General features: G+C 45.0%; 1 protein-coding gene across 1 annotated transcript in view; it reads left to right on the forward strand.

Moving 5' to 3' along the window:
• LOC138488168 (ras GTPase-activating protein 4-like) overlaps window positions 1–21,453 on the forward strand; it is a 1,092,176-nt gene that overhangs the window by 908,186 nt on the left and 162,537 nt on the right. The window contains exon 14 of the mRNA XM_069614957.1: window positions 19,464–19,601. Within this exon, the coding sequence (XP_069471058.1) occupies window positions 19,464–19,601 (138 nt within the window). The remainder of the gene's footprint in view (window positions 1–19,463; window positions 19,602–21,453) is intronic.

The following is a 21,453-nucleotide window of genomic DNA, read 5'->3' on the forward strand; positions in this document are numbered from 1 at the left end:
GAAGACAGCTTTCCGGACCCTATTCGGTCACTTTGAGTATCGAGTGATGCCTTTTCTACTGGTCAAAGCACCAATGGTTCAACTTATGGACAGGGTTCTTTTAGATTTATTGTTCCATTTGGTAAATGTTTAACCCAATGACATCCTTGCGTTCTCTTCCTCCCATCAGGAACAGCAGAAACATCTCTGAGAAGTGCTGTTGCGACTCCGAAACAATCATCGTCTGGTCAAACCAGAAAAGGGCCTCTTCCAAGTGACCACTGTGCCTTATCTGGCTTATCTTCTGTCGGTCAAGGTATCGAGATGGACCATAACAAGGTCACCTCTATACTCAGTTGGCCTACCCCGACTTCGGTAAAAGACATTCAGCGGTTTCTCAGACTCGCTAACTTTTACCATAAGTGTATTCCTGAATTCTTGAGGGTTGTTCTCCCTATCACCTGTCTCTTAAAAAAGAATACCACCTTTTGGTGGAACGATTCTGCAGACTCTGCCTTCAACCACCTCAAATTATTCTTTTGTTCAGCTCCAGTGCTAGCCTACCAGATCAAACACTCCCCTTTGTCATGGAATCTGATGCTTCAGCAGCAGCAGTAGGAGCAGCACTCCTACCAGATATCGAAGGTATCGAACATCCTGTGGCCTATTTATCCAAGAATCTAACCCCAAGTCAGACAAATTACTCAGTGATCGAGAAGGAATTCCTGGCAATGAAACTGGCCTGTGAGGAATGGCGCCACCTACTAGTAGGAAGGTCACATCCATTTGTCATCCAACCCACCAGAGGAACCTGAGGGTTCAGCAGCAGATGGAATGTCTCAATTCTCGCCAAGCTGTGTGGGCACACTTCTTCTCCCATTACGACTTTACTGTTTCCTACATTCCAGGGAGTCAGAACATTCTCGCAGATGCCCTGTCTCTACGTCACATCACGGACCTTTCCCCAGGCCACCCACAGGAATATATGTTCCCAAGAAATAAATTTGTCAACTTGGTGTCCTCTTTTCTCCAAGAGGTTAAGGAAGCGTCCATCATGTTGCCTCCCGGGCTCAACCACATTGAAAAGTACAAGGTCAAAAGGAAGGAGGGCTTGGTCTTCGTCAACAACAGTCTGTATGTTGAAGTGGAGTCAACATGCAGGCAGGTTTTGTCGTGGTCCCATGATGGCAAACTGGCAGGTCATAGGGATTTCTCCAACACCATGGATCTCATCCAACAAAGCTTCTGATGGCCTTGCCTTCACGCAGATGTAAGGGCTTACACTCGAGCTTGCTCGGTTTGTGCCCAAGGCAAATACAAGACAGTAGTTGGTTTGTGCCTACACTCCTTTGCGCCACATTCTTATGACAGTCAAATAAATTTCCAGAGCCAAAATTTCTTTGTACAAATAACTCTTGATTTATTTGTTTTCTTATTCGCCCTTTAATGGATGACACGTGTTTCGGCTCATGCGCCTTTTTCAAATCCGGGCCTTATATGCTTAAGTCGAAATCCCCCTTTCCCGGGAAATAGATGTGTGATCGGATTAATTCAACGTAGTTCTAGGGTTCAATCCCTCCTACAAATTCTCCTGCTTAAGCCTCACGCGTCGTTGTTCAAGGCAAATACAACACTCAAAAACAGAGTCCAGTACCCTCAAGGCCATGGAGTCACATCTCCACAGATTTAGTTGTCAATCTGCCCTTCTCCCAGAGATGTACAGCTATCATGGTAACTGTCGATTCCTTTTCGAAGTTGGCTCACTTCACCCCACTGTCAGGATTACCAACATCCTCTTAGATGGCCAAGGTGTTTCGTAAAAAGGTTTTCCGCCTGCATGGTCTGCCGAGTGTATCGTGTCAGATCGGGTACTCTGTATACTTACAGGTTTTGGAGCACTTTATGCAAGATCCTAGGTATCCAAAGAGCCTTGTCATCCGGTTACCATCCACAACCCAAAGGGCAGACAGAACGATTGAACAGCACCATGTAACAATAGTTACAGTGTTTTATCAACTCTCAACAGGATAACTTAATGCCTACAGCTGAGTTTCTGTACAACACCATTCACTCAGCTACAAGACTTAGCCCCTTCTATTGCACCTACTGTCTTCATCCCCACAGTCTGTCTGCCTCTCAGCCCATGTGTCTCCCTCTTCTAATATACCTTCCATAGACTCTGTTCTATCTGAGATTGTTGAAGCCCACATGATTGTACACCAGAGCCTAGAACAAAGTAAAAAGAGAACCCAGATCTAGGCCAACTGTCATAGAAGAGAGGTACCTGCTTAGGAGATAGGCTCCTAGGTCTGGTTTCTGCCAAGATGGGTTTGACCATCTAAACTTTAACCCCGCTAAATAGGCCCCTATGAGATCTTGGCTAAGATCAATCCGGTAGCCTTCAAACTCAAGTTACCAAGAGCTCTCAACTGCTCACACCCCGTGTTTCATGCCTCCCTTCTGCATCCATGGGTATCTGTTCCATTTGGGCATCTGCAGACTAAACATCGGGTTCTGGTTACATCTCAACCCAAGGAATATGAGGTATCACAAATCTGTGACTCAAGATACCGAAGGGGAAGAGTGTAATATCTGGTACGATGGAAGGGCTACCCTCTCACTGAAAAAATTCAACTACTGCAAAGATTTCACCGACTGCACCCATGGAAACCGGGTACCAAAACTTGAAGGGGGCATAATGTCACGCGCGGCAAGCCATGGTGCCTATGGGATCAATGGACTCCTCCATTGTTAACATGACATTCGTTCCGAATGTGATGCAACGGTCTAGCGGTTTTCCAACATGGCCACCGCCTTACGGGTGAGATGCTCAGTTTAGGTCCCTCTTACTTCCCCCTTTTGCTCTTGCAAGCTTTCCTGCCTTTTTTTGATTGCTGCCACTCACACTCTCCTTTCTTTCCTTACCAGTCAGGGGGCAAAGCTCTCTTCTGCTCTCTTCTGCTCTCTGTTTCCCATACCGGCTCACAGCCGGCTTATTGCTCCTGCTCACTCACCCCTTCTCCTGGCTTTGTCTTCCTGGGTTCGCCGGCTTCTCTGGGATTGGTGTCTATTGGCTCTCAGTACCCTTCTCATTCTGTTCGCTCCATACCAAGGCTATGCACTGTATACCATCTCTGCCAAGGACTTGTCACAGGGAATTCAAGTCGCCTCCAGTCTTCCAGAGATCTCCTATTGGATTCTCCCAACACCACGTAGTCCCAGGGGTTTTTCGGCCTACTTAGGCTTTTCCCTTGAATGGCTGCCTCAGAGAAGGAGCCACTAGTCTGCCAGTTGCTCAGGCAGACATAGTGGCTTCTCCTCGGGACAGGCCGTACCTCTTCAAGAAGAAAAGATCCACAAAGAAAAAGAAGAAGAGATGGAATAAGGAATCCTCATCGAGTCTGGAAGAATCAGGTGAGCCACAGGGATTCCTATCTGATTTAAGTGACGATCCTGACACTCTGTCTCAGTGTAATTCTTCCACTTTCTTTGTCAAACCTCCTTTGAAGAGTTTCTACTTTGAATGTCCGACTATCAAGTTCAGACACTACACTTGTGAACCTAGCTTTTCATTCCACTATAGAAGTGGTTAAGTCTGGTTATGAAGTTGTGCCAGCCTCTCTTACTTAGCATATGCATGCCTGAAACATATAGATCAACCTCTTTATTTACTGTGATTTGCTTGGTAAAATCCAGCCTAGTCTTTTTCAGTCATTACCATTTAATTTGACTACTTCATTTAATTAGCACAGGTGCAGGATGCTGACTGCAGGGTGCTGACTGTAAGAGCCAAGTGCAGTCTTCTGCATGCCAACCCATTTCCATTCATTCCGCAGATGTATTCTACTCCCCAATTCACATTTCCAATAGCGAACTCTATGATATCTCAAAGCTTGGGTAAGGGTAGAAAAGTGCTATATGCTATTGGCAGGGCTCCAGGGGTCTGAAGCTCTGCACCCTAGAATATCTCTGATACATTATCCAGCCGTGTGTTTTATGCATGGTTTTCAACGATAATGTGCTGGAAGAGACTCCTTTATTGCATGAGCTACTTTCAACCAACCTCACGCCCAACGCCCAATCAATAGAACATTTTCAGCTATTTTAGAGCAGGTAAGTAGACACTACGCTCAACATGGAGGACCATCTACATCCCTCCCGGTCCCACTTTGTATTCTGGATATGACTCAATGACGAGTCAGTGCCAAGGGATACATATCTCATGCCTAATCAGCCTCCATGCCGCTCTCAACAGCAATGAAACCCACTGTCCAACTCCAGCAGTAAGTCGGAGGACATCCGAAGCACAGCCGCTATCATTCCAGACAGCACGCCCCCTTCTCTGAATCTGCCTACACCTCTCTCTCTGATTGGGCGAGGGGCTTGTCTTCCAATTCTGTGGGGTTACAGAGCCGCAGTAGTCACAGGCACCACAAAACAGGGACAGAGTTGCGCATCTCTTTTGCCAGGCGCACTGACCCCTAGCTCTGGAGGAGCAAACAAATACATCTCCCAGTAGTATAACACTTCCATTTAGAGACTGCTGTGCCCTTCGCACTCACAGTAGCTCCGTTTTCACCATGGAACGATATAAGACACTGGAAGCATTAGGGGTGGAACTCCTCAGAGAATGTTCATCTTGCGCAATGGCTCACTAGCGCCTCTCCCCCTTTTCTCTTTTTTGTGACTCTTTTTAGATTAATGTTCTCAGAGCTAATAACTGTTTTTAAAATCTCGAATGAGGCAGTCTCCCGTTTCTTCATTTTCTGATCGTAGTGCTTCTGTACCGTTCAGCAAGTGATTGGGGGGATGAGAGCTCAGATGTCCAGTTGTACAGGTGGACAATGTTCCATCTTCTGTGTGACTTCTCTGCCTTCCCTTTTGAGCTTGAAGAAAGTCCAACCCACAGACGACGGTCTTGCCGTCCGTCATCGCACACAATGGTTCATGCCAACATGGTCAGAGGAGGGCACACAAAGCTGTTGCTACGGAACGTAGTGACATGGCATCGCTATTTTTAAGGTTTACAGGTCTTTTTTTAATCGTATTAAAACTGTATTTAATGTTAATGTAATGTAAGCGGTCTTGTAAAGCGCCCTTCTTACACTTAGTGGCCCCGATGCACAGCATTATGGAAAGATAAAGAACAACAAAGGAATACACAATATTAATGCACATTCTGCAGGACACTTCAGTTAGATTACTGAGCAGAGCCCAAGTAATGAGCTCTGAGCTGATGGTGAGGGTCTCCAATAAGTGTGAAGATCAGCTATCTCATGCTAGTGTGCTATATAATTTTCATGAATGCTTTAAAGACCTGCTTGACTGAGCAACACACTTCCACTGCTTCCTTCAATTGAAACTGATCTAAATTATACAGTGTTTGCCTACTGCACTGGCTAGGCTATGGTAGTTTCCAAATAGTGATTAACAGTGTTATGAGTACCTTGAAGTGGGTTAAAGGGCTAAGCAGCATCCGCAGAATCTGTTAGAGCCGCCGTACCAATTATTATGCCCAAGCAAAGCTGGGGCCTTTAATGTGGACGGCAGACGATTCCCACTCAGTTCGGCCCAGCAAACTGGCCATTATTGATAGTAAGACAGAAAGTGATTGTGAGATGCTGGAAGGTTGAGAGAGGGGTGAGAGGTGCAGCAAGGAGCAGCATGTAGAGTGGCAGGCAAAGGGCAGGTGTGAGCAGCGGTCAGCTTGTCCCAAACTCATGCTTTTGGCAGAAGGCAAAGCCTGGGTAAGCCGCAACCTGATTGGCTGCCACACCCGCCCAGGATGATAATGCACATCACGTGAATCAGAGTTCTAGGCAGCAGGCCCTCCTTCAGTTGGAGCCCTCATCCAAATATTCTGATGGGTCAATTAGGGAAGAACTTTGTTGTCAGTTCAACCTATATCCGGCTTCATCATCATGATGGTTCAGGACACAGCCTTGCTGTTATATAGATTTGAGGATGTGTCCAATACCTCCTGCAGGAGACCTGGTTCTGCTTAATAACAGCTAAACAGATGTTTGCTTGTTTGGGTCTAGATCATAAATGCGCCTTAGATTTACTCAATGAACTTCCTGAGTGTATTCTCCTTTCAATAAAGTGAGGAATCTAAAAGACTATTTGACTTATATCCCCTTATTCCGAAGATCAAAGGCATAGGTACAATTGCTCACACTTTTACCCTTAGCAGATTGCCTGTAATGTCTTCCCTCCTCCTTTGTAGACACTGAATTGATTTGCTACTAGTGACTGAGTATCGTCTCACGTACAGAACGGTACGGTTCCTGCGATTACTAAAAACATGCAACCACTACAAATGGTTAAACCAGTGGTATAAAGCTAATACTGCTTTGACCACCTTTGAGAATAGATGAATCCGATCTGATCAAAGCGAACAACTCTTGCCCCAGTCACGTGTGAAGAAACGTAATGTCAACTGTGTCAAACACGCCCATTAGATCAAACATGACAAAGTGTGTAACCACCCTAAAGTTACTGCTCGCCAAAGATGTCCCCTGTTGTCCACCAGAGGATGCTACCTAACCATTACAAAACAGAATACTAATTGTAATCCACCATACTATTCCCGATGCCAGCCTTACATATAAGTGGTATACCAGCCACTTTTACTCCCTAAAATCAGGCAAATATCCCAAGAAGAAAATAGAAAGTAAAACGTCTCCCACCAAAAAATAGGAAACAATAGACACTTAGAAGCCTGTCCCATCCTTCTACCTACACATTTCTGTGAAGATGTTCGATCAGTGGTAGAGCTGTGCTACAAGAAGATAAACATGCATCTTTTAATTTGCATTAATTAATAGGTGAAAATAAATAGATTACAAAAAGAGATGTTTATGAATAAAAATCTATTTTATTGACCTAGAAAATGCACCCAATTTGAATTACCTTTTTTACTACCTAAACAAATATTTTCCTCCCAACTTCGAAAATAGGGAGTGAAATACTGCTGCTTAAATATCTTATCCTGATCTCTGACGAACACTAACAAATCTTACACCTATTATGCAATTTCTAATTTAGGATTGTAGCCATAAATGGAAAGGGTACCTAGTTGCCTTGAGCAGAGCCCTTTCCAGCCACTTTGGGCCAGGTTAGCAGGGAGCCAGAGTCGAAGAAAGAAATAAGGATCTGCACAAATGTTTGTGGCAAGACAGAATCAAAATCATTCTGGGCCCTTTCTCCTCCCCTACTTCCTCCTCCACCTGTGGCGTCCTGCAGGGCTATATTCTTTCGCCCTGGCTCTTCAACATATACCTTTCTCAGCTGGCATGCCTCATTGCCTCCTTCCCTCCCAACTTCTAGTGCTAAGCTGACGACACACAACTTTTCTTCAAACTTCCTACTGACGCCCTTACACCTTCCTTCATCCCTGACTGCCTCTCTGCCATCCAGGCCTGGTGCACTGCTAATGACATCTGCCTCAATGCCATCAAAACAGAGATTTGCCTTATTGCGTCCCCTGCACTCTACTTCTACCCTTCACTCTGCCTTCCTCCATCCGCTCTCCCCCTGCCCCCTCGTCTGAAGCCAGGAATCTCTGAGTTATCTTCATCTCCTTCCTTTCCTTCATCCCTCATGTGTAGGACATTGTCAAGAAGTCCAACCTTCAGCTCTTCCTTCTCAAATGAAATTTACCCTTCCTCACCTTCCCCAGCGACTCAATGTTACTCGTGTTCTGGTTCTCTCCAAGCTAGACTATTCCAACAACCTCCTCCTTAATCTTCCTTTGTCCACCCTGTGACCCCCTCCAGCTAACCCAGAATAGGGCAGCAAGACTTATGCTTGGCTTCAAGCCCAGGGACAGCCTCTCTCCTGCCCTACACAGCCTTCACTGGCTCCCGGTCTCAGCACAGATTAAATTCAAATCCCTCTGTATCATCCACAAGGCTATCTGGTGCCGGGGACCACTCTATCTTCAACGCTTCCTGACCAAATACTCCCTTCTAGACTCCTGCCTTCCTCTAGTACCAACTCGCTGCATGTGAAGCGGTTTGCTAAACAGAGAGCTGGTGGTCTATCCCTTGTATTGGTGGGCTCCCTTCTGTGGAATAACCTCCCTCCACCTGTGCGTCTTGAGCAGGACCTCCTCAAATTCCAAAAAAACTTCAGCTTTAAAGCTCAGTTTTGAGTGCAACTCCTGTTGGCCTATGTTAGGGAACTGTTTCTGTTTTCTTCAATAATACAGTATATTAAAATGTAATTTGACAAACAAAAACAGTATTAGACAAACAAAATTAGTATTAATGCCATTATTTACATTAAGGGTATCCATGTTATTTTGTATTCTTTGTCACAAGCCTTTCTTATATTTTCTTTCATACTAGTATTGAGTCAGAGCCTATTATATTCTCCACCTTTCTATAGTATACCTTAAATTATTATAGTTTTCCACATTAACCTCTTAATATGTTTACCATTTTTCTTTTCCAGACATGTGCTAACTTAGGAATCATTCTTTGCTCTTAATTTGATCAATGTGTTGCTCTACTATTTGAACATGAAACATGTTACTTACATGTAACTCCTGTTCTCCAGCATTGATATCTTTCATGGATTCACATGTTCATGAATATTCCCTGTCATCAGGCTGGACAGCCTCAGTAATAATAAATCGGTGTTGCTTTAAAGTAAAAAAAAAACCTGCTGGATACTTATATAGCCTTTGGCTGTCGCTTTGCGTTATACTGCCCCAGCCAATGAAAGTGGCCTTCCCTAGCTCCAATCTTGGTGGCAATCTTCAGATGTACAAGCACACGTAATGTGGCAGTAGGAACCAATGAAGAGCCATAAAGGGGTAGCCAGAGGGTTGAATATGAATGCATGAAACATACCCAGTTAGGAAAATAGGTGTTACAGGTAAGTAACTTGTTACTTCTCCAGCATTGGATCTTTCATGGGTTCACATGCTCATGAATATGATTATATAGCAGTACATATACAACAACCAATGGGAGGCGACACAGGTCTCAACAGAAGCAATGGAAACTCACCCTTGGAGCACTCACCTCAAGCAAAAGGGTTGAGAAGCACTGCCTGGTGGACACGGGACTCCACTCTGGAATGCCTGTCAATGCAGTAGAACTTCATGAAGGTGTGGGTAGACCTTCACCTTGCAGCCCTGCCAATGTTGAACAGGGGAAAACCAGACAAGAGCGCTGTAGAAAAGCCACGGCTCTGGTGGAATGCACCCTTGGTCTACCTGGCAGTGGTCTGTTCACCAGCTGATGATAGTAGGAGATGCAGCCAGATAGCCATCTGGAAATGCAAGCCTTTAACAGGGCCCTCCCTTGTTCAAAAGGTCCCATTTTACAAAAAGTTGTGAAGATTTTTAAAGTCTTTTGTGCGTGTGATATAAAATGTTACCACACGGGCAACATCCAGTGAATGCAATGCCCTCTCCACTGGAGAGGTGGGAGAGCAAAAGAACAGAGGTAGGACCACAGGCTCATTCGGGTGAAAAGTCAATGGAACCTTTGGCATAAATGAGGGATGAGTGCGTAGCACCACCCTGGATTGATGGAAAGTCAAATATGGTGGCTTGTAGGAGAGAGCTTGCAACTCCCCTACATGTCTGGCAGATCTAATAGCCACTAGAAAAACAGTCTTCCAGGAGAGGTAGAGGGGCTAAAGGCAGAGGTTCAAAATGCGGTCCCATGAGCTTGGAGAGTACAACATTGAGCTCCCACGCTAGAGCTGGTTCTTTTAATGGAGGGAATGTCAAGAGCAGAGCCTCGAGGAACTCCTTTACCAACCTATGAGACCATAGAGAAGGTTTGCCTGCTGTGCGAGTGTAGCGAGAGATAGCTGTGAGATGGACCTTTATGGAAGCGTGTGCCAGCTATGCCTTTGCCAATGTTAGAAGAAATGGCATTTTTTCATTATCCTTGATTCAAAGAGGGTCTAGCCCTTGATAATGGCACCATATAGTGAAACGTTTCCACTTATGCTTGTAGTAGGATAGAGTGGACGGAGCTCTATCCTTTTGCAAGAATGTTCCTGCAGTCTAAAGGCAATGTGATGTCTCCAATTTCTAGGGCTGCAGAAGCCAAGCTGTCAACCTCAGAAATGCTGAGTTGTGGTACAGTGTGGACCCTCCTTCTCTGGTGAGCAAGTATGGGTGAGGAGGCAGTCTGATACAATGTGCTACCAACAGATGTAGAAGGTCATCCACACGTCCAACGAGAACAGCCAATGCCCATACCCTGGAAACGCCTAGATTCAAACGTGTCACAGCGGGAGGCTCTAGCTTCCCAGTTATTGCAGCACAAACCTGGAATGCACTACCACACAACCTCAGAAAGGAACTACCATATCCTAAATTTAGACTCAATATAATTAAATGACTACGAATGAATGACTGTTAGCTTACCCTCTCGGTACCTTGCACTCCTAGCTCTTCTCTTAACTTGCTTCCTTCTGTATGCCACTGTAGCTACCCTGGCAGCCTATTTTCAAACTGTTTTTTGTATATTATATGCTTCTATGTACTCATTTGTAACCAAGTTTAAGCTGTCTTGACCTCTACTGCGCCCGGCTACCTAATGGGTTTGGCGCGCATTACCAAACAAATAAATAAACAAACAAAATAAACAAACAAGGTCAGAATACCAAATCTGCCGTGGCCCTGCTGGAGCAATGAGGATCATCTTGCAACGTCTCTGTTTGAGTGCATTGATTACTCGTAGAAGAAAAGGAATTGACTGCATATAAGAACAGTCCTCCCAGGGCATGGAGAAAGCATCCCCCAGACTCCTCCCGTGTGGGCCTGCTGGCAAAATGGTCACACTTGGAGTTGGTTACTGTAGCGAACAAGGTGATCTATCGGCGACCCCACCTTGAGAAAAGACAACAAACCTGATTCTGATGGAGTTCCCATTCGTGACAGGATCGCAGTTCCCTGCTGATGGAATCTGCAAAATGGTTGTGGATCCCTGCTAGGTGAAAGGTCATGAGAAACATGCCCTGGGATAGCACCCAATGCCACACTGTCTGCGCCTTCTTGGACAGAACGGTAGAGCGGGTTCCTCCCTGCTTCCTGATGCAGAACATTGTGGTGGTGTTGTCCATGAAAATGCAAACCACCTTGCCTTGGAGCTGGAGTTGGAGGACTTGAGAACCCAGAACACAGCACAGAGTTCCAACACATTGATATAAAGTAGCTTTTCTTCTGCCCCCAACCCTCCAGAGACGCATCTGTTGTCACCATGATATGATGTGCCGGTGGGCAAAAAGAGGTGCCTTGCATGAGGTGCTTTTGATGGGCCCACCAATGAAGAGTCTGTCAAAACTCCGGGTTCAGTGAGATATTGTCGTTCCAGGAGCCCAACACTTTTTTCCACCTGGTATCTAGGAACTCCTGGAGAGGTCTCATATGCAGTCTGCAGTGAGGTACTAGAGGGATGCATGAGGACAACATCCTGAGCAAAGACTTGATTGAGCGAATCGTTGTCAGTTGGAGGGAGGCCAGCTGTTGAATCTTGTGAAATATGGCCTTGACCCTCTCCTCTGAGGGGGAAGCTATGCACTGCAGCATGTTGAGCTATGAGCCCAAAAACAGGGCGCTCTGAGATGGTGACACGCATGACTTTGGAAAGTTTATGGAGAATCCCAGCGGAGTAAGGCATTGGATGGTTTGTTTGTTGTGTTGCAGGGCTAGTGGGAGAGACTGCGCGCAGATTAGCCAGTCGTCCAGGCAGGGTAAAGGTATACGCCTGTGCCGTGCAGGTGGGTAGCCACTGGTGCAAGGCACTTGGTGAATAGCCTTGAGGCCAACTTTAGTTTGTACTGCAGTGCCTTGAATTGGTAGTGTTTCCCTGCACCACATAGTGAAGGAAACGCCTCTGCTTCCAATGGGTGGGAATGTGCAAGTATGCATCCTCTAAGTCCTGGGACGAGAGGAAATCCCCAGTTCCAGTGATTTCAGCATGTGCTGAAGCGTGACCATGCAGAACATTTGCGATTTTAGAAACGTGTTGAGTTCCCTGAGGTCTTGGATGGGTCTCCATCTGCGAGACTTTTTCTCACCAGAAAGTTTCTAGATTACACTCCTGGTCCCCCAATGGAATGGTCATTTTTTGTAGCAGGGACTGAACCTCTTGTGGGGGGAGTGGCAGATGTTCTTGCCTTTGTAGTGGAGTAATGGAGGGGCATTTGTCTAGAAAGTCCAGCATGTGACCGGGCTAGACGATGTTGAGCACCCATTTGTCGGTGGTGATGTTCCACCATTGCTTGCCAAACTGCGAGAGTCAGCCTCCCACTGGGGTGCTGAAGTGAGGGCTTGAGACCTGATGATGGTCAGGCTTGTTTCGGGGTTTGCGTGTGGGTGGAAGCATCACATCACGCAGGGTACCCCTATACGCCTGCAAACTTCCTCTGTATGCCTCCTGCAGGCTGGTGCGGGATGTCTCTATGATAGGTAGGCTGATAATCTCTAGATGTCCTGGAGAATCTGCCCTTCCTGGACCAAAAGGACTGTCTACTCTGCTGTGGGGTACCCAAGGACCGAGTAGTATCTTTGTCCGTCTTGATGGCTAACAGTGTCGTGTCAACCTTTTTTTCACAAAGAGGTCCATCCCATCAAATGACATATCAATAACCATCAACTGTACCTCAGGGCGAAGGTTTGTAGATTTTAAACACCCCTGATGTCTTAGGACTGCTCTGTTGGCCATCCGGCGGAAGCCTGTGTCCGCAATGTCTAGAGCCAGGGTGATGACATAATCCGAGGTCACTTCCCGCTCATGCAGCAAAGCAAGAGTCTCATCCCATTTGTTATCAGGCAGGAAATGTAAGATGGGGCCCATCTTGTACCTTAACTCTATGTCATACTTGGAGAGAATGACCAAGGAATTGGCTGTTTTAGTGGTGGTTGCGGCCGTGTAATTACCAGCTTTACAAGAGCGTCCAGCTGCTTGCCTTCCTTGTCCGGCAGCAAAATGCAAGGGGAGGATGGGTTGGCCAATTGCTTTCTTGCAGCAGTGGATACCACTGAGTCGGGCCTAGCTGAGTGCGAAGTCATTTTGGAGCAGAATCTGTAACTTTATATTTTTTCTCCAGACAGTCTTTCTATGGAGGTGCACAGGAAGGATTCTTCATAACCAGCAACCCATCCTCCCAGATGTCATCAGTATTAGGATGGCAACTACAGCTTTTCTGGTGGCTTCCCGCTTCTGAAAAATGAATCCCCTCCTTTCGTTGTTCCTCTGGAACAAGGTCAAAAAGCTTCACAGCTCGTGCAAGCAGAGCATAGAAAGAGCCCATTTCATCCAGAGATGAATATCTGGAACGCATGCCTGGAGGTTCCCCATCATCCGGTACCAGGTCGTGATACTGGTCAGTAGTAGTATGCGTGCCCAGAGATGCATCTGTATCCGGACCAGTATCTGTGTCTGTGAGTGTAGCTGCGAGGGCAGCAAACAACTGAGGAGTTGGTCTTGGAGGTCGTGGTGGTGGAACCACTGCCTCACGTGAAGGCCCAGGAGGAGGACTTCTACATTGCATACCTGGTCCAGCTTGTGCACCTTGTGGGACTGGAGGAGGCAGGTGCTGCTGCAATTCTGTGACCAAAGTTTGTAGAGTAGACAGAATGTCCACAGACAGGTCTGTGGGTGCCACTGGCATTCCCACGGGAACTGTGGGAGCAGCCACTGATGGAACAACCACTGGTGGAACAGGTACGGGTGGTGGAACAGCCACTGGGGATCAGGTTGCCGGCAGAACTGGGTCTGGTTCTTCCTCCATTTCCTCATGCTCAGAGAATAAAGCCTCCAGAGGCTCTTCATCTCCTAAGAACACACGCTCTTGCATCAACTGGGCCAAAGGTTTGCTGGCACCAAAGTGAAGAGTGGTTCGGTTTCTGTTGGCTGCGGTAGGTAAGATAGAGGTGCGGGTACCTCCTTGTGGACACTCGTGCTTCTAGGAAATGAAGTGAACGCTGGTGCCCGTGGAGTCGACAGAAGTGCCATAGATGACAGTGGTGCAGATGCTGGCCTTGGAGGCAGAGCAATCCTGGGTACTGTTGTAGCCGTTGTCGAAGTCGTAGATTAATCGATCTTGGACGAAGCAGTCGTCGACAAGGTGTTAGATTTTCATCGTTGAACTGTTGACGGGGCCGTTGACGGGACTGTCGTTGATGAGGTCATGGACAAAGTATTTGGCATCAACAACAACTTTAGTCTGTGGCTCGTCATGGCCATCAACGTAACTCTTGTCGCTGAAGAGTGGGATGAGTGTTTTGCAGTCGCTGTAGTCGTGATCGTAAACAATGTGGTCGTAGACAGAACGGAGATCGGGCCGCTGGCGATGTTGATGGGGAGGCAGCCAAAACATGTGACTGATATCCGCCAGGAAGTGTCCTCATGGGATCTCAACCTCTTTGTAGAGAGAATCAGATCCATGGGTCCACCAACCCTGATAGAGAAATTACTTCAGACCAAGGCTGAGTCAGAGACCCTAGCACCTTCTTTGAGCCAAGCCACGAAATTTCTATGGCGATCCTTCCGAGTCTTCGTGGAGAAGGCCTGGCAAATGGAGCAGCCGACCACTTTGTGTGGGTGCAGGCAATAGATGCATTTCTTGTGTCAACAAAAATTTTCTTGAGGCAACACTTAAAGCAGGCCCTTAAAATGCTCTTCTTACCTGTGTCCACTATGCCTGCATGGAGAGGTCCCACAAATTGAGAAGAAATGTTCAGAGATTGTCGGATGTTCAGATTGTTACCAGCAAAGCATCCCCCCTACGAGCAGTCACAGTCGTGACCGACGATGAAGAACAAAGTTTGAACATTTTGTCAAAAATAGATGAAAAAAGTAGAAATTTTGAGGAGCGAAGCAACAAAGACTTCCAACACTTAAACCTGCAGTAACAATCTGAAGATAGCCACCAGGGGTGGAGTTAGGTGGGCCACTGTCATTGGCTGGGGCAGTATGACCCAAAGTGACAGCAATTGGCTATACAAGTATCCAGCAGTTTTTGAAACTTTAAAGCAAAACTGCTTTATTATTACTAAGCCTGACAACAGGGAATATTCATGAGCATGTGCATCCATGAATGGTCCAATGGTGGAGAAGACAAACGTTCTTTACATTTCAAGGCAGAGATGAGTGGCATATTATTGCATATAGGGTCATTAGTCAAGTTCAAGCAGTGCCCAAGCAGTCAGTGTATGTAGCTTTGTTATTAAAAGGACCATCATTCTTTATTTGTTCACCCAATAGATCCCTCTTCAAGGGGAAAAGTGGCAGGAGGTCCCTTGACAAATACCCCACTGAAGGTCATCTGTTCGGCATAGTATATAGCTCCCAACAGCATGTGGGCCAAACAAAATAGATGAGTCCTTCCTTATGTCTTGTAAGCTTTGCTGGATAGGCCAATATGCTCTTACAGATTATGAGAGTGGACAAGCCTCTCTAAGGCATCTTATTCTGATAGATATTGGGTCCCGCTAATAACTCCACCACTTGAACATGTATTCTGTTGTTTGGTAATTAGAAAGGTTCCAAAACGGAGAAGAAGAGTTCTCCATTGTAGATATCTTTCACAGATTAGTACTGATATTACTGATTTCCCCTCCCCATCCCACTCTGTGTTATTTATGAGATAGGTGTGAAGTCACTCAACTGTTAAAAATATGTATGGCACAAAATCTCCCATGGGAGAGAGTATTGAGGTTTTATTGACGTCTTTGCTGTAACAGAATATGAAATGCTAAAGTCTGAGCCCCTTTTGATAAATGGTGGATTCCTAGAGGTTTTTCTTTTAATAAGTGTTGCTGAAGGTTTTTAATATAGTTACTACCACCATGACAGTAGCTACTAAATCGATTTACCCTAAAGCAGGGACATTGGTTGGTGGACTTGGTTTAAGTCGATGTATAACTCTAGTAAATTTAGATGTCCAATTTTGTTCAACAATTTCAACACGCAAACGTAAGCATTTCCTACAAATGCTAACGGACATTGATTAGTCAGTGTCTGCAAGAGTCATAGGGGCATCTGATAAATTAAGACAAATCCTGTACGTGGTGGATAAAGCAGAACTAGTTTCATTAGATGCTGAGACGGCATTTGATCGGGTCAAATTGGTCTTTTTGCAATGCTGTCCAGTATTGTACTAGAAGACCATAAGACACAAAGGATGAAGCATATTGACAAAGCTACCTATCAAGCGTTCTAATAAATGGCTGTTTCTCAGGGGTAATATTTTTTCAAATATGCACAATATATCTTCCTCTATTTATTCTGGTCATGGTACGGTTGACCAACAGGATTAAAAACAGGGAAGCCATCAGAGTGTTAGATCTTTGTTATATGCCACACATAATATTCTTTAATATGTACACTTCTTCTGTTGACTATTATGTGGGGGTTAATAAAAAAGTTAAGAACGTGTGCAGTACTGCAGCATTTTAATGTCAGCATGCTTAATTCAGAAATGCTCAATGAACGCCTATGACAGTCAGAACTCATTTGGCTAAAGTTACAGACTAGACTTAAGTGCGCTTCTACGACAAATATTTGGGAAAACAAATCATAAATAATTGCCAGACCTTAGACATCACACGATTTATCAAAGTATGCCCTTTAAACTTGACCAGTGATTTACCTTTCTCCTTCAAAGAGCCTCCAGAGGATGCACTCTGCCTGTAAGGTCAAATTAAGGTGATTTATTTTGGACCTCTTTACTGCTGCAACCTTCATTTGACAGCAGGCAGGTCTTCCAGTAACAAAGCCCCAACAACATCTGGATTTGTCATTGAGAAAAGAAAGAAGAGGACGAGAAATCCTCCCACAAATACATTCTCGGTTAGTGTCCCGCCATAACTGGGAAGTATCTAGAGAACTCTGTAGGTCGTTGGAGAGGGGTGGAGGTGCAGCAAAGATCCCATATCTATGTCCTATCTGGACACCTATTTTATCTATCAGTTGCAATGGGCATGTTTTGTACATATGCAGACATGCAGGTAAGGGGGTTGTGACTAGGACAGGTGTTGTAAACTGACTTCAGATACTGTGCCCACGAAGCCATCTTGTACTTAAAGTCGATACCCAATTGCAAAATAGATGCTGTCCAGGGGTGAATAAAGGGAGGAAGTCCTTTCTAGCTAGCTACTAGCACCTGAGAAGTTCGTAGGCGAATTCTCACAAGATGTAACAATCACATGTTCCTGCAAAAACTCCACAGGAGGGAGAGAGCACAAGGCACACACAAAGTCAGAGCTCACTTATGACACACATTGTGCACTTGGTGTATTGTATTGGTAGTTATTGTGCACTATCTAGAGGTTATGCTAAAGTGCTGCACCAAAGAACAGGAACCATAGAATTCATAATGGATAATGATAATGAATACACAATAATTAAATTAATAGAAATTACTCTCAAGACATAAGAAGAAAAGACTTGAGAGGAGAACGGAAAATAGCTTGGAGGTGGGAGAAGCATGAATGTCAAGAGGGAGAGCATTCCAGTGTTTAGAGTCCAAAAGTGAAAAAGATTGAAAGCATGATGGGGCACCAATGGCTTTGTGGGTAGTAAGAAGAAATTGAGCTTGAGAGCGGAGAGGAGGGAGATAGCAGGAAATCAAAGAGGTGAGATACTGAGGGGCATATTCTATGAACGCATTTGAAGACAATGCATAGGAAATGAAAACGAAGTCTAGAATCAAAGGAAAGGCAGGACATGGATAAAAGAGAACAGTGGACAGAGATACAGAGAGGAAGGCAGAAAACAATGTGCAGAACAGAACTGTCAATAGAGCGAAGTGAAGCAATTTGATAGGGGGGAATTCAGTAAAGCTGAACAATAATCAAGTCAGATACAAATTAAGGATGAAAGAAGACATTTAGTGGTAAGTAAAGAAAAGAGTGAGCTCTGTGGATGTTATAAATATTCAAGTAAAAGGTGCAATTGGAGATATGGACAGGGAAGAAAAGTGTTGAATCAAACAACAAGATGCTAAGCTATTTTACTGAGGACGAGATGGGGTTAGAAGTGGGTTGGGGATAAACAAAGGAAAGGGAGTAGGATCAGAAAGAAAAGCAGGCAAGTGAAATATATCAGACTTAGAGGGGTTCAGGTGAAGAAAATGGGAATTCATCCAGGCCTGGAAAATTAAAGGCAGTTCGAGAAGGTGGCATGGACCTCAATGAAGAAGGAAGAAAAGACAAAAGGATTTGTGAATCATCAGCATAGAAGTTACAGGACAAGGTAAAGGTGGAGATCATTGATGATATAGGAATAGCATAGGCCAAAAGAGGGGATGGCCAAGGATAGAACCCTGTGGAACACTGAATTGTAGAGAAAACATGGAACTTGCCTTCCCATCTCAGGGCACTGCGTAGGTCCAATCACTTAGCTTAAGTAAGAGCAGAACCACCGAAGTACAAAGCCATAGAGGTGTGAGTAAAAAAGAATGGTCAGAAGAGTAGGGTGATTGACAGTGTCTAAAGATGCACAGAAATCAAGAAGAATAAGAATAGAAGAAAGCTTATCACGATGGGCAGAAAGAAAGGTGTTGGAGACATGGAGTAGGGTAATTTCAGTGTAGTCTAGTGGCTGAAAACCAGATTGATGAGGAGGAAGTATAGAATGGTGGTCCAGGTAAGCAAAAGCATTGTACTATGCATTCACTCGTGATCATTATCCATGTGTTAGAAAAATAGGGACATTTAAAAACATTGAAATGGTAACACAGACAGAACGGGGATAGGGCTAGCTATAAAGAGCAAAAATATTCCATCTGTCTTTCATCTGTGTCATGCACGCCACCTTCCCAAAGAACTCTGCGATGTAGTTTAAATATGAGTCCTCTTGTGATATTCCACTCCCTTTGTCATCATCTGCTCTTTTCTTTCTCTGCTTTTCTCCCCTTTATCTCACATCTGTCTCCAATTCTCCTTTCTTGTGTTCTTCTGTATACTTTCACTTGTATACCACACCTAAATATCCACCTGTACTCTCTCCCCACCCTCTATTACCTTGTTTTCTACATCCCTTCTCTAAAAGTTACTCCCTACTTATAATATTCTCACATAACTAAAATACTAACATACTTGGTGCCATGCCATCCAAACTCCCCTTCACTTTTTTCAGTCTCCCATTCCATTCTTCAATTTTCTCTTTCTCCTTAGTACCTCCAATCACTTTGCTCTCTTTCTCCTCTGGGCGCTAGCCTCCCCGACGTACCTCTCACTTATAGCACTCATCCTTTCAAACCATATCTAGTACCTTTACTTTGACTCTGCCTTATCAATCTTCTGTAAACTTCCTCTCCACCCCTCCCTCACACTCTTTCTTTTCCCTTATGGATCTGCGCTAGTCTCTCATTTCTTCTTCTCCCTACCCATCTCCATTTTTACCATCTCCTTAACACCGAAGTGTAGCTAAAGCAATATAGATGTCTTATGTGTGGTGTTGTAGGGTCCTCTCTGAATGATGTGCACCTATCTTCTGTTGCAGAATGTGAAGTTCATTGCAGTGACCAGCTTCCTCTGTCTTCGCTTCTTTTCCCCTGCCATCATGTCTCCAAAACTCTTCCACCTTCGAGAAAAACATGCAGATGCACGAACAAGCCGGACCTTGCTGTTGTTGGCCAAGGTAGTCAAGCATGCACCATCTTTATCAGGTGGGAAAGGGTTGCCTTTGTCTGTCACTGAATGTGAAGCTTGTCATTTCTAACCTTCTTGACCTGATGGTAAACGTCAGCTCTGGGAAGCAAAACCACTATGTGGGAATTTGACATCTTGATCTCTTAGGACAATTCAGTGGGGAGCGAATCCAACTGCATCTCCAATTACATCTGTTGTAATATTGTTTACAGTTTATGAAAACCTCACAAAGGTGAGAAAGCAGATTCATGATTGGTGCAGTGTCTTCCACTCCATAGGGTAGTGTGAAGAGACAGTAGCTTGAGTGAAAATGGCTAAGGGATTGAGTGGGTGGGGAAGGACTATGGCAACATGGCTATATATGGCCACATGTTTTACCTTGCAGACATCCTATCCCTTCCCCTCTTAATTCAATCCTCTAAGATTGGCAAGCTAGAGGTGCCCAAAGAGAAAGCTACCCATTCCTTTTTGTGTGTGTAGTAGTTAAAGCAAATTGACCAGAGCGGCAGCGTGACATTCCTTCTCTTAAAGAGGGGCGGACAAAGGGTCACAAGTTACCCAAATATGCTTGTTTACTTTGTGAGTGAGCCACATTCCAGGTACCTCTCCTCCGGAAGCATAGGATCTGGGTAACTGATCCTATCAGGAAGTGTTTCAGGATAATAGCCGCTATGTTGATCCTGCCGTAGAAATAGGCAGCTCAATCAGAAAGCCACTCGATGGACAGAGACAGGCTATGGTGCTCTGTGGCATCAGTGGGAACATGGACATGTCTTGGATGATCTGTTGTCCAGCACAGAATGTTAAGGTTAATCAGTGACAATCAGAAGGAGGCACCTGCCAACTAGAGTTCCCCCGCTCTGTGCTTCACAACCTGAGACAAGGATGACGCTTGAACTTTTGGACACCCTGATACATCCGAAGAGTGCTTTGCATTGTATATGTTCTTTGAAAGAACATGAAAGAATGCTTGCAGTGCATTGCAGTTTATTTATTTCAATTGATATTTCCTCCTTGAATTATTTTTCACCCTTGTATTTTTGGGGAGTTTTTTTTCTTTCTTGGTACTGCTGGTTTAATTGATTCCCGGTTAATGATTTTCAGAAGTGTTTGTTTGGTATAGTACATCTTAGTACTCAACTCTCCAGAGAACCAGCTATGTTTGTGCTTGGCTACGATCCCAGTGGTGATGCAGGCAGAGCCTTAAAGTGACCCAGCTGCTAAATGTGTTCAGAAACTAAAAAGCAGAAATTGTACAGTGACACGCCTCCTATACCAAGATTAAGGACAAGAATGCTGGAGTTTATTGCTTTAAGGCGGCTTTGAATGTGTGAAACAGTGTGGAAGACTGAGCAATCAGAATAAGCCAATGCCTTATAGCAAACAGAAGGTAGCATGTATAGACTCTGTGCATGTTTCTGTGTCTGGGTTGGTCGGGGTACAATGGGAATCCGGGCAGAGCATATGACTGTACCCAAGGAAGACTAGTTAAGAATGTGGGCACAGGTCAACTTTGGCTCTAATAATTATCACATCAAATGGTGACCTTTGATTTGTGTGGGCTTCAACTATGTGTGACGGGCAGGGTGCATGGCCACTACTGGGGGTAACCTCCCTCCTATGTAAAGTGAAAGGACACTACTCGATGACATCACCTTCTGTGAGAAGCCTCTGAGGAGGCATGGGTTAGTAGCCCAGTTCCGTACAATGTGGAAACACTGTTCTGTTGAACTAGCCTTTGTTCTAATTGCAAAACCCTGCTAAACTTCGCTCTTGCTGCTGCTGATGGATGGATGACATAGGAGACGTTTCAGGATGCTTACATTTACTTTTCATTGGTA

This window comes from Ambystoma mexicanum, chromosome 9 (assembly GCF_040938575.1).
Source record: "Ambystoma mexicanum isolate Mex_15411 chromosome 9, UKY_AmexF1_1, whole genome shotgun sequence".
Classification (NCBI taxonomy): Eukaryota; Metazoa; Chordata; class Amphibia; order Caudata; family Ambystomatidae; genus Ambystoma; species Ambystoma mexicanum.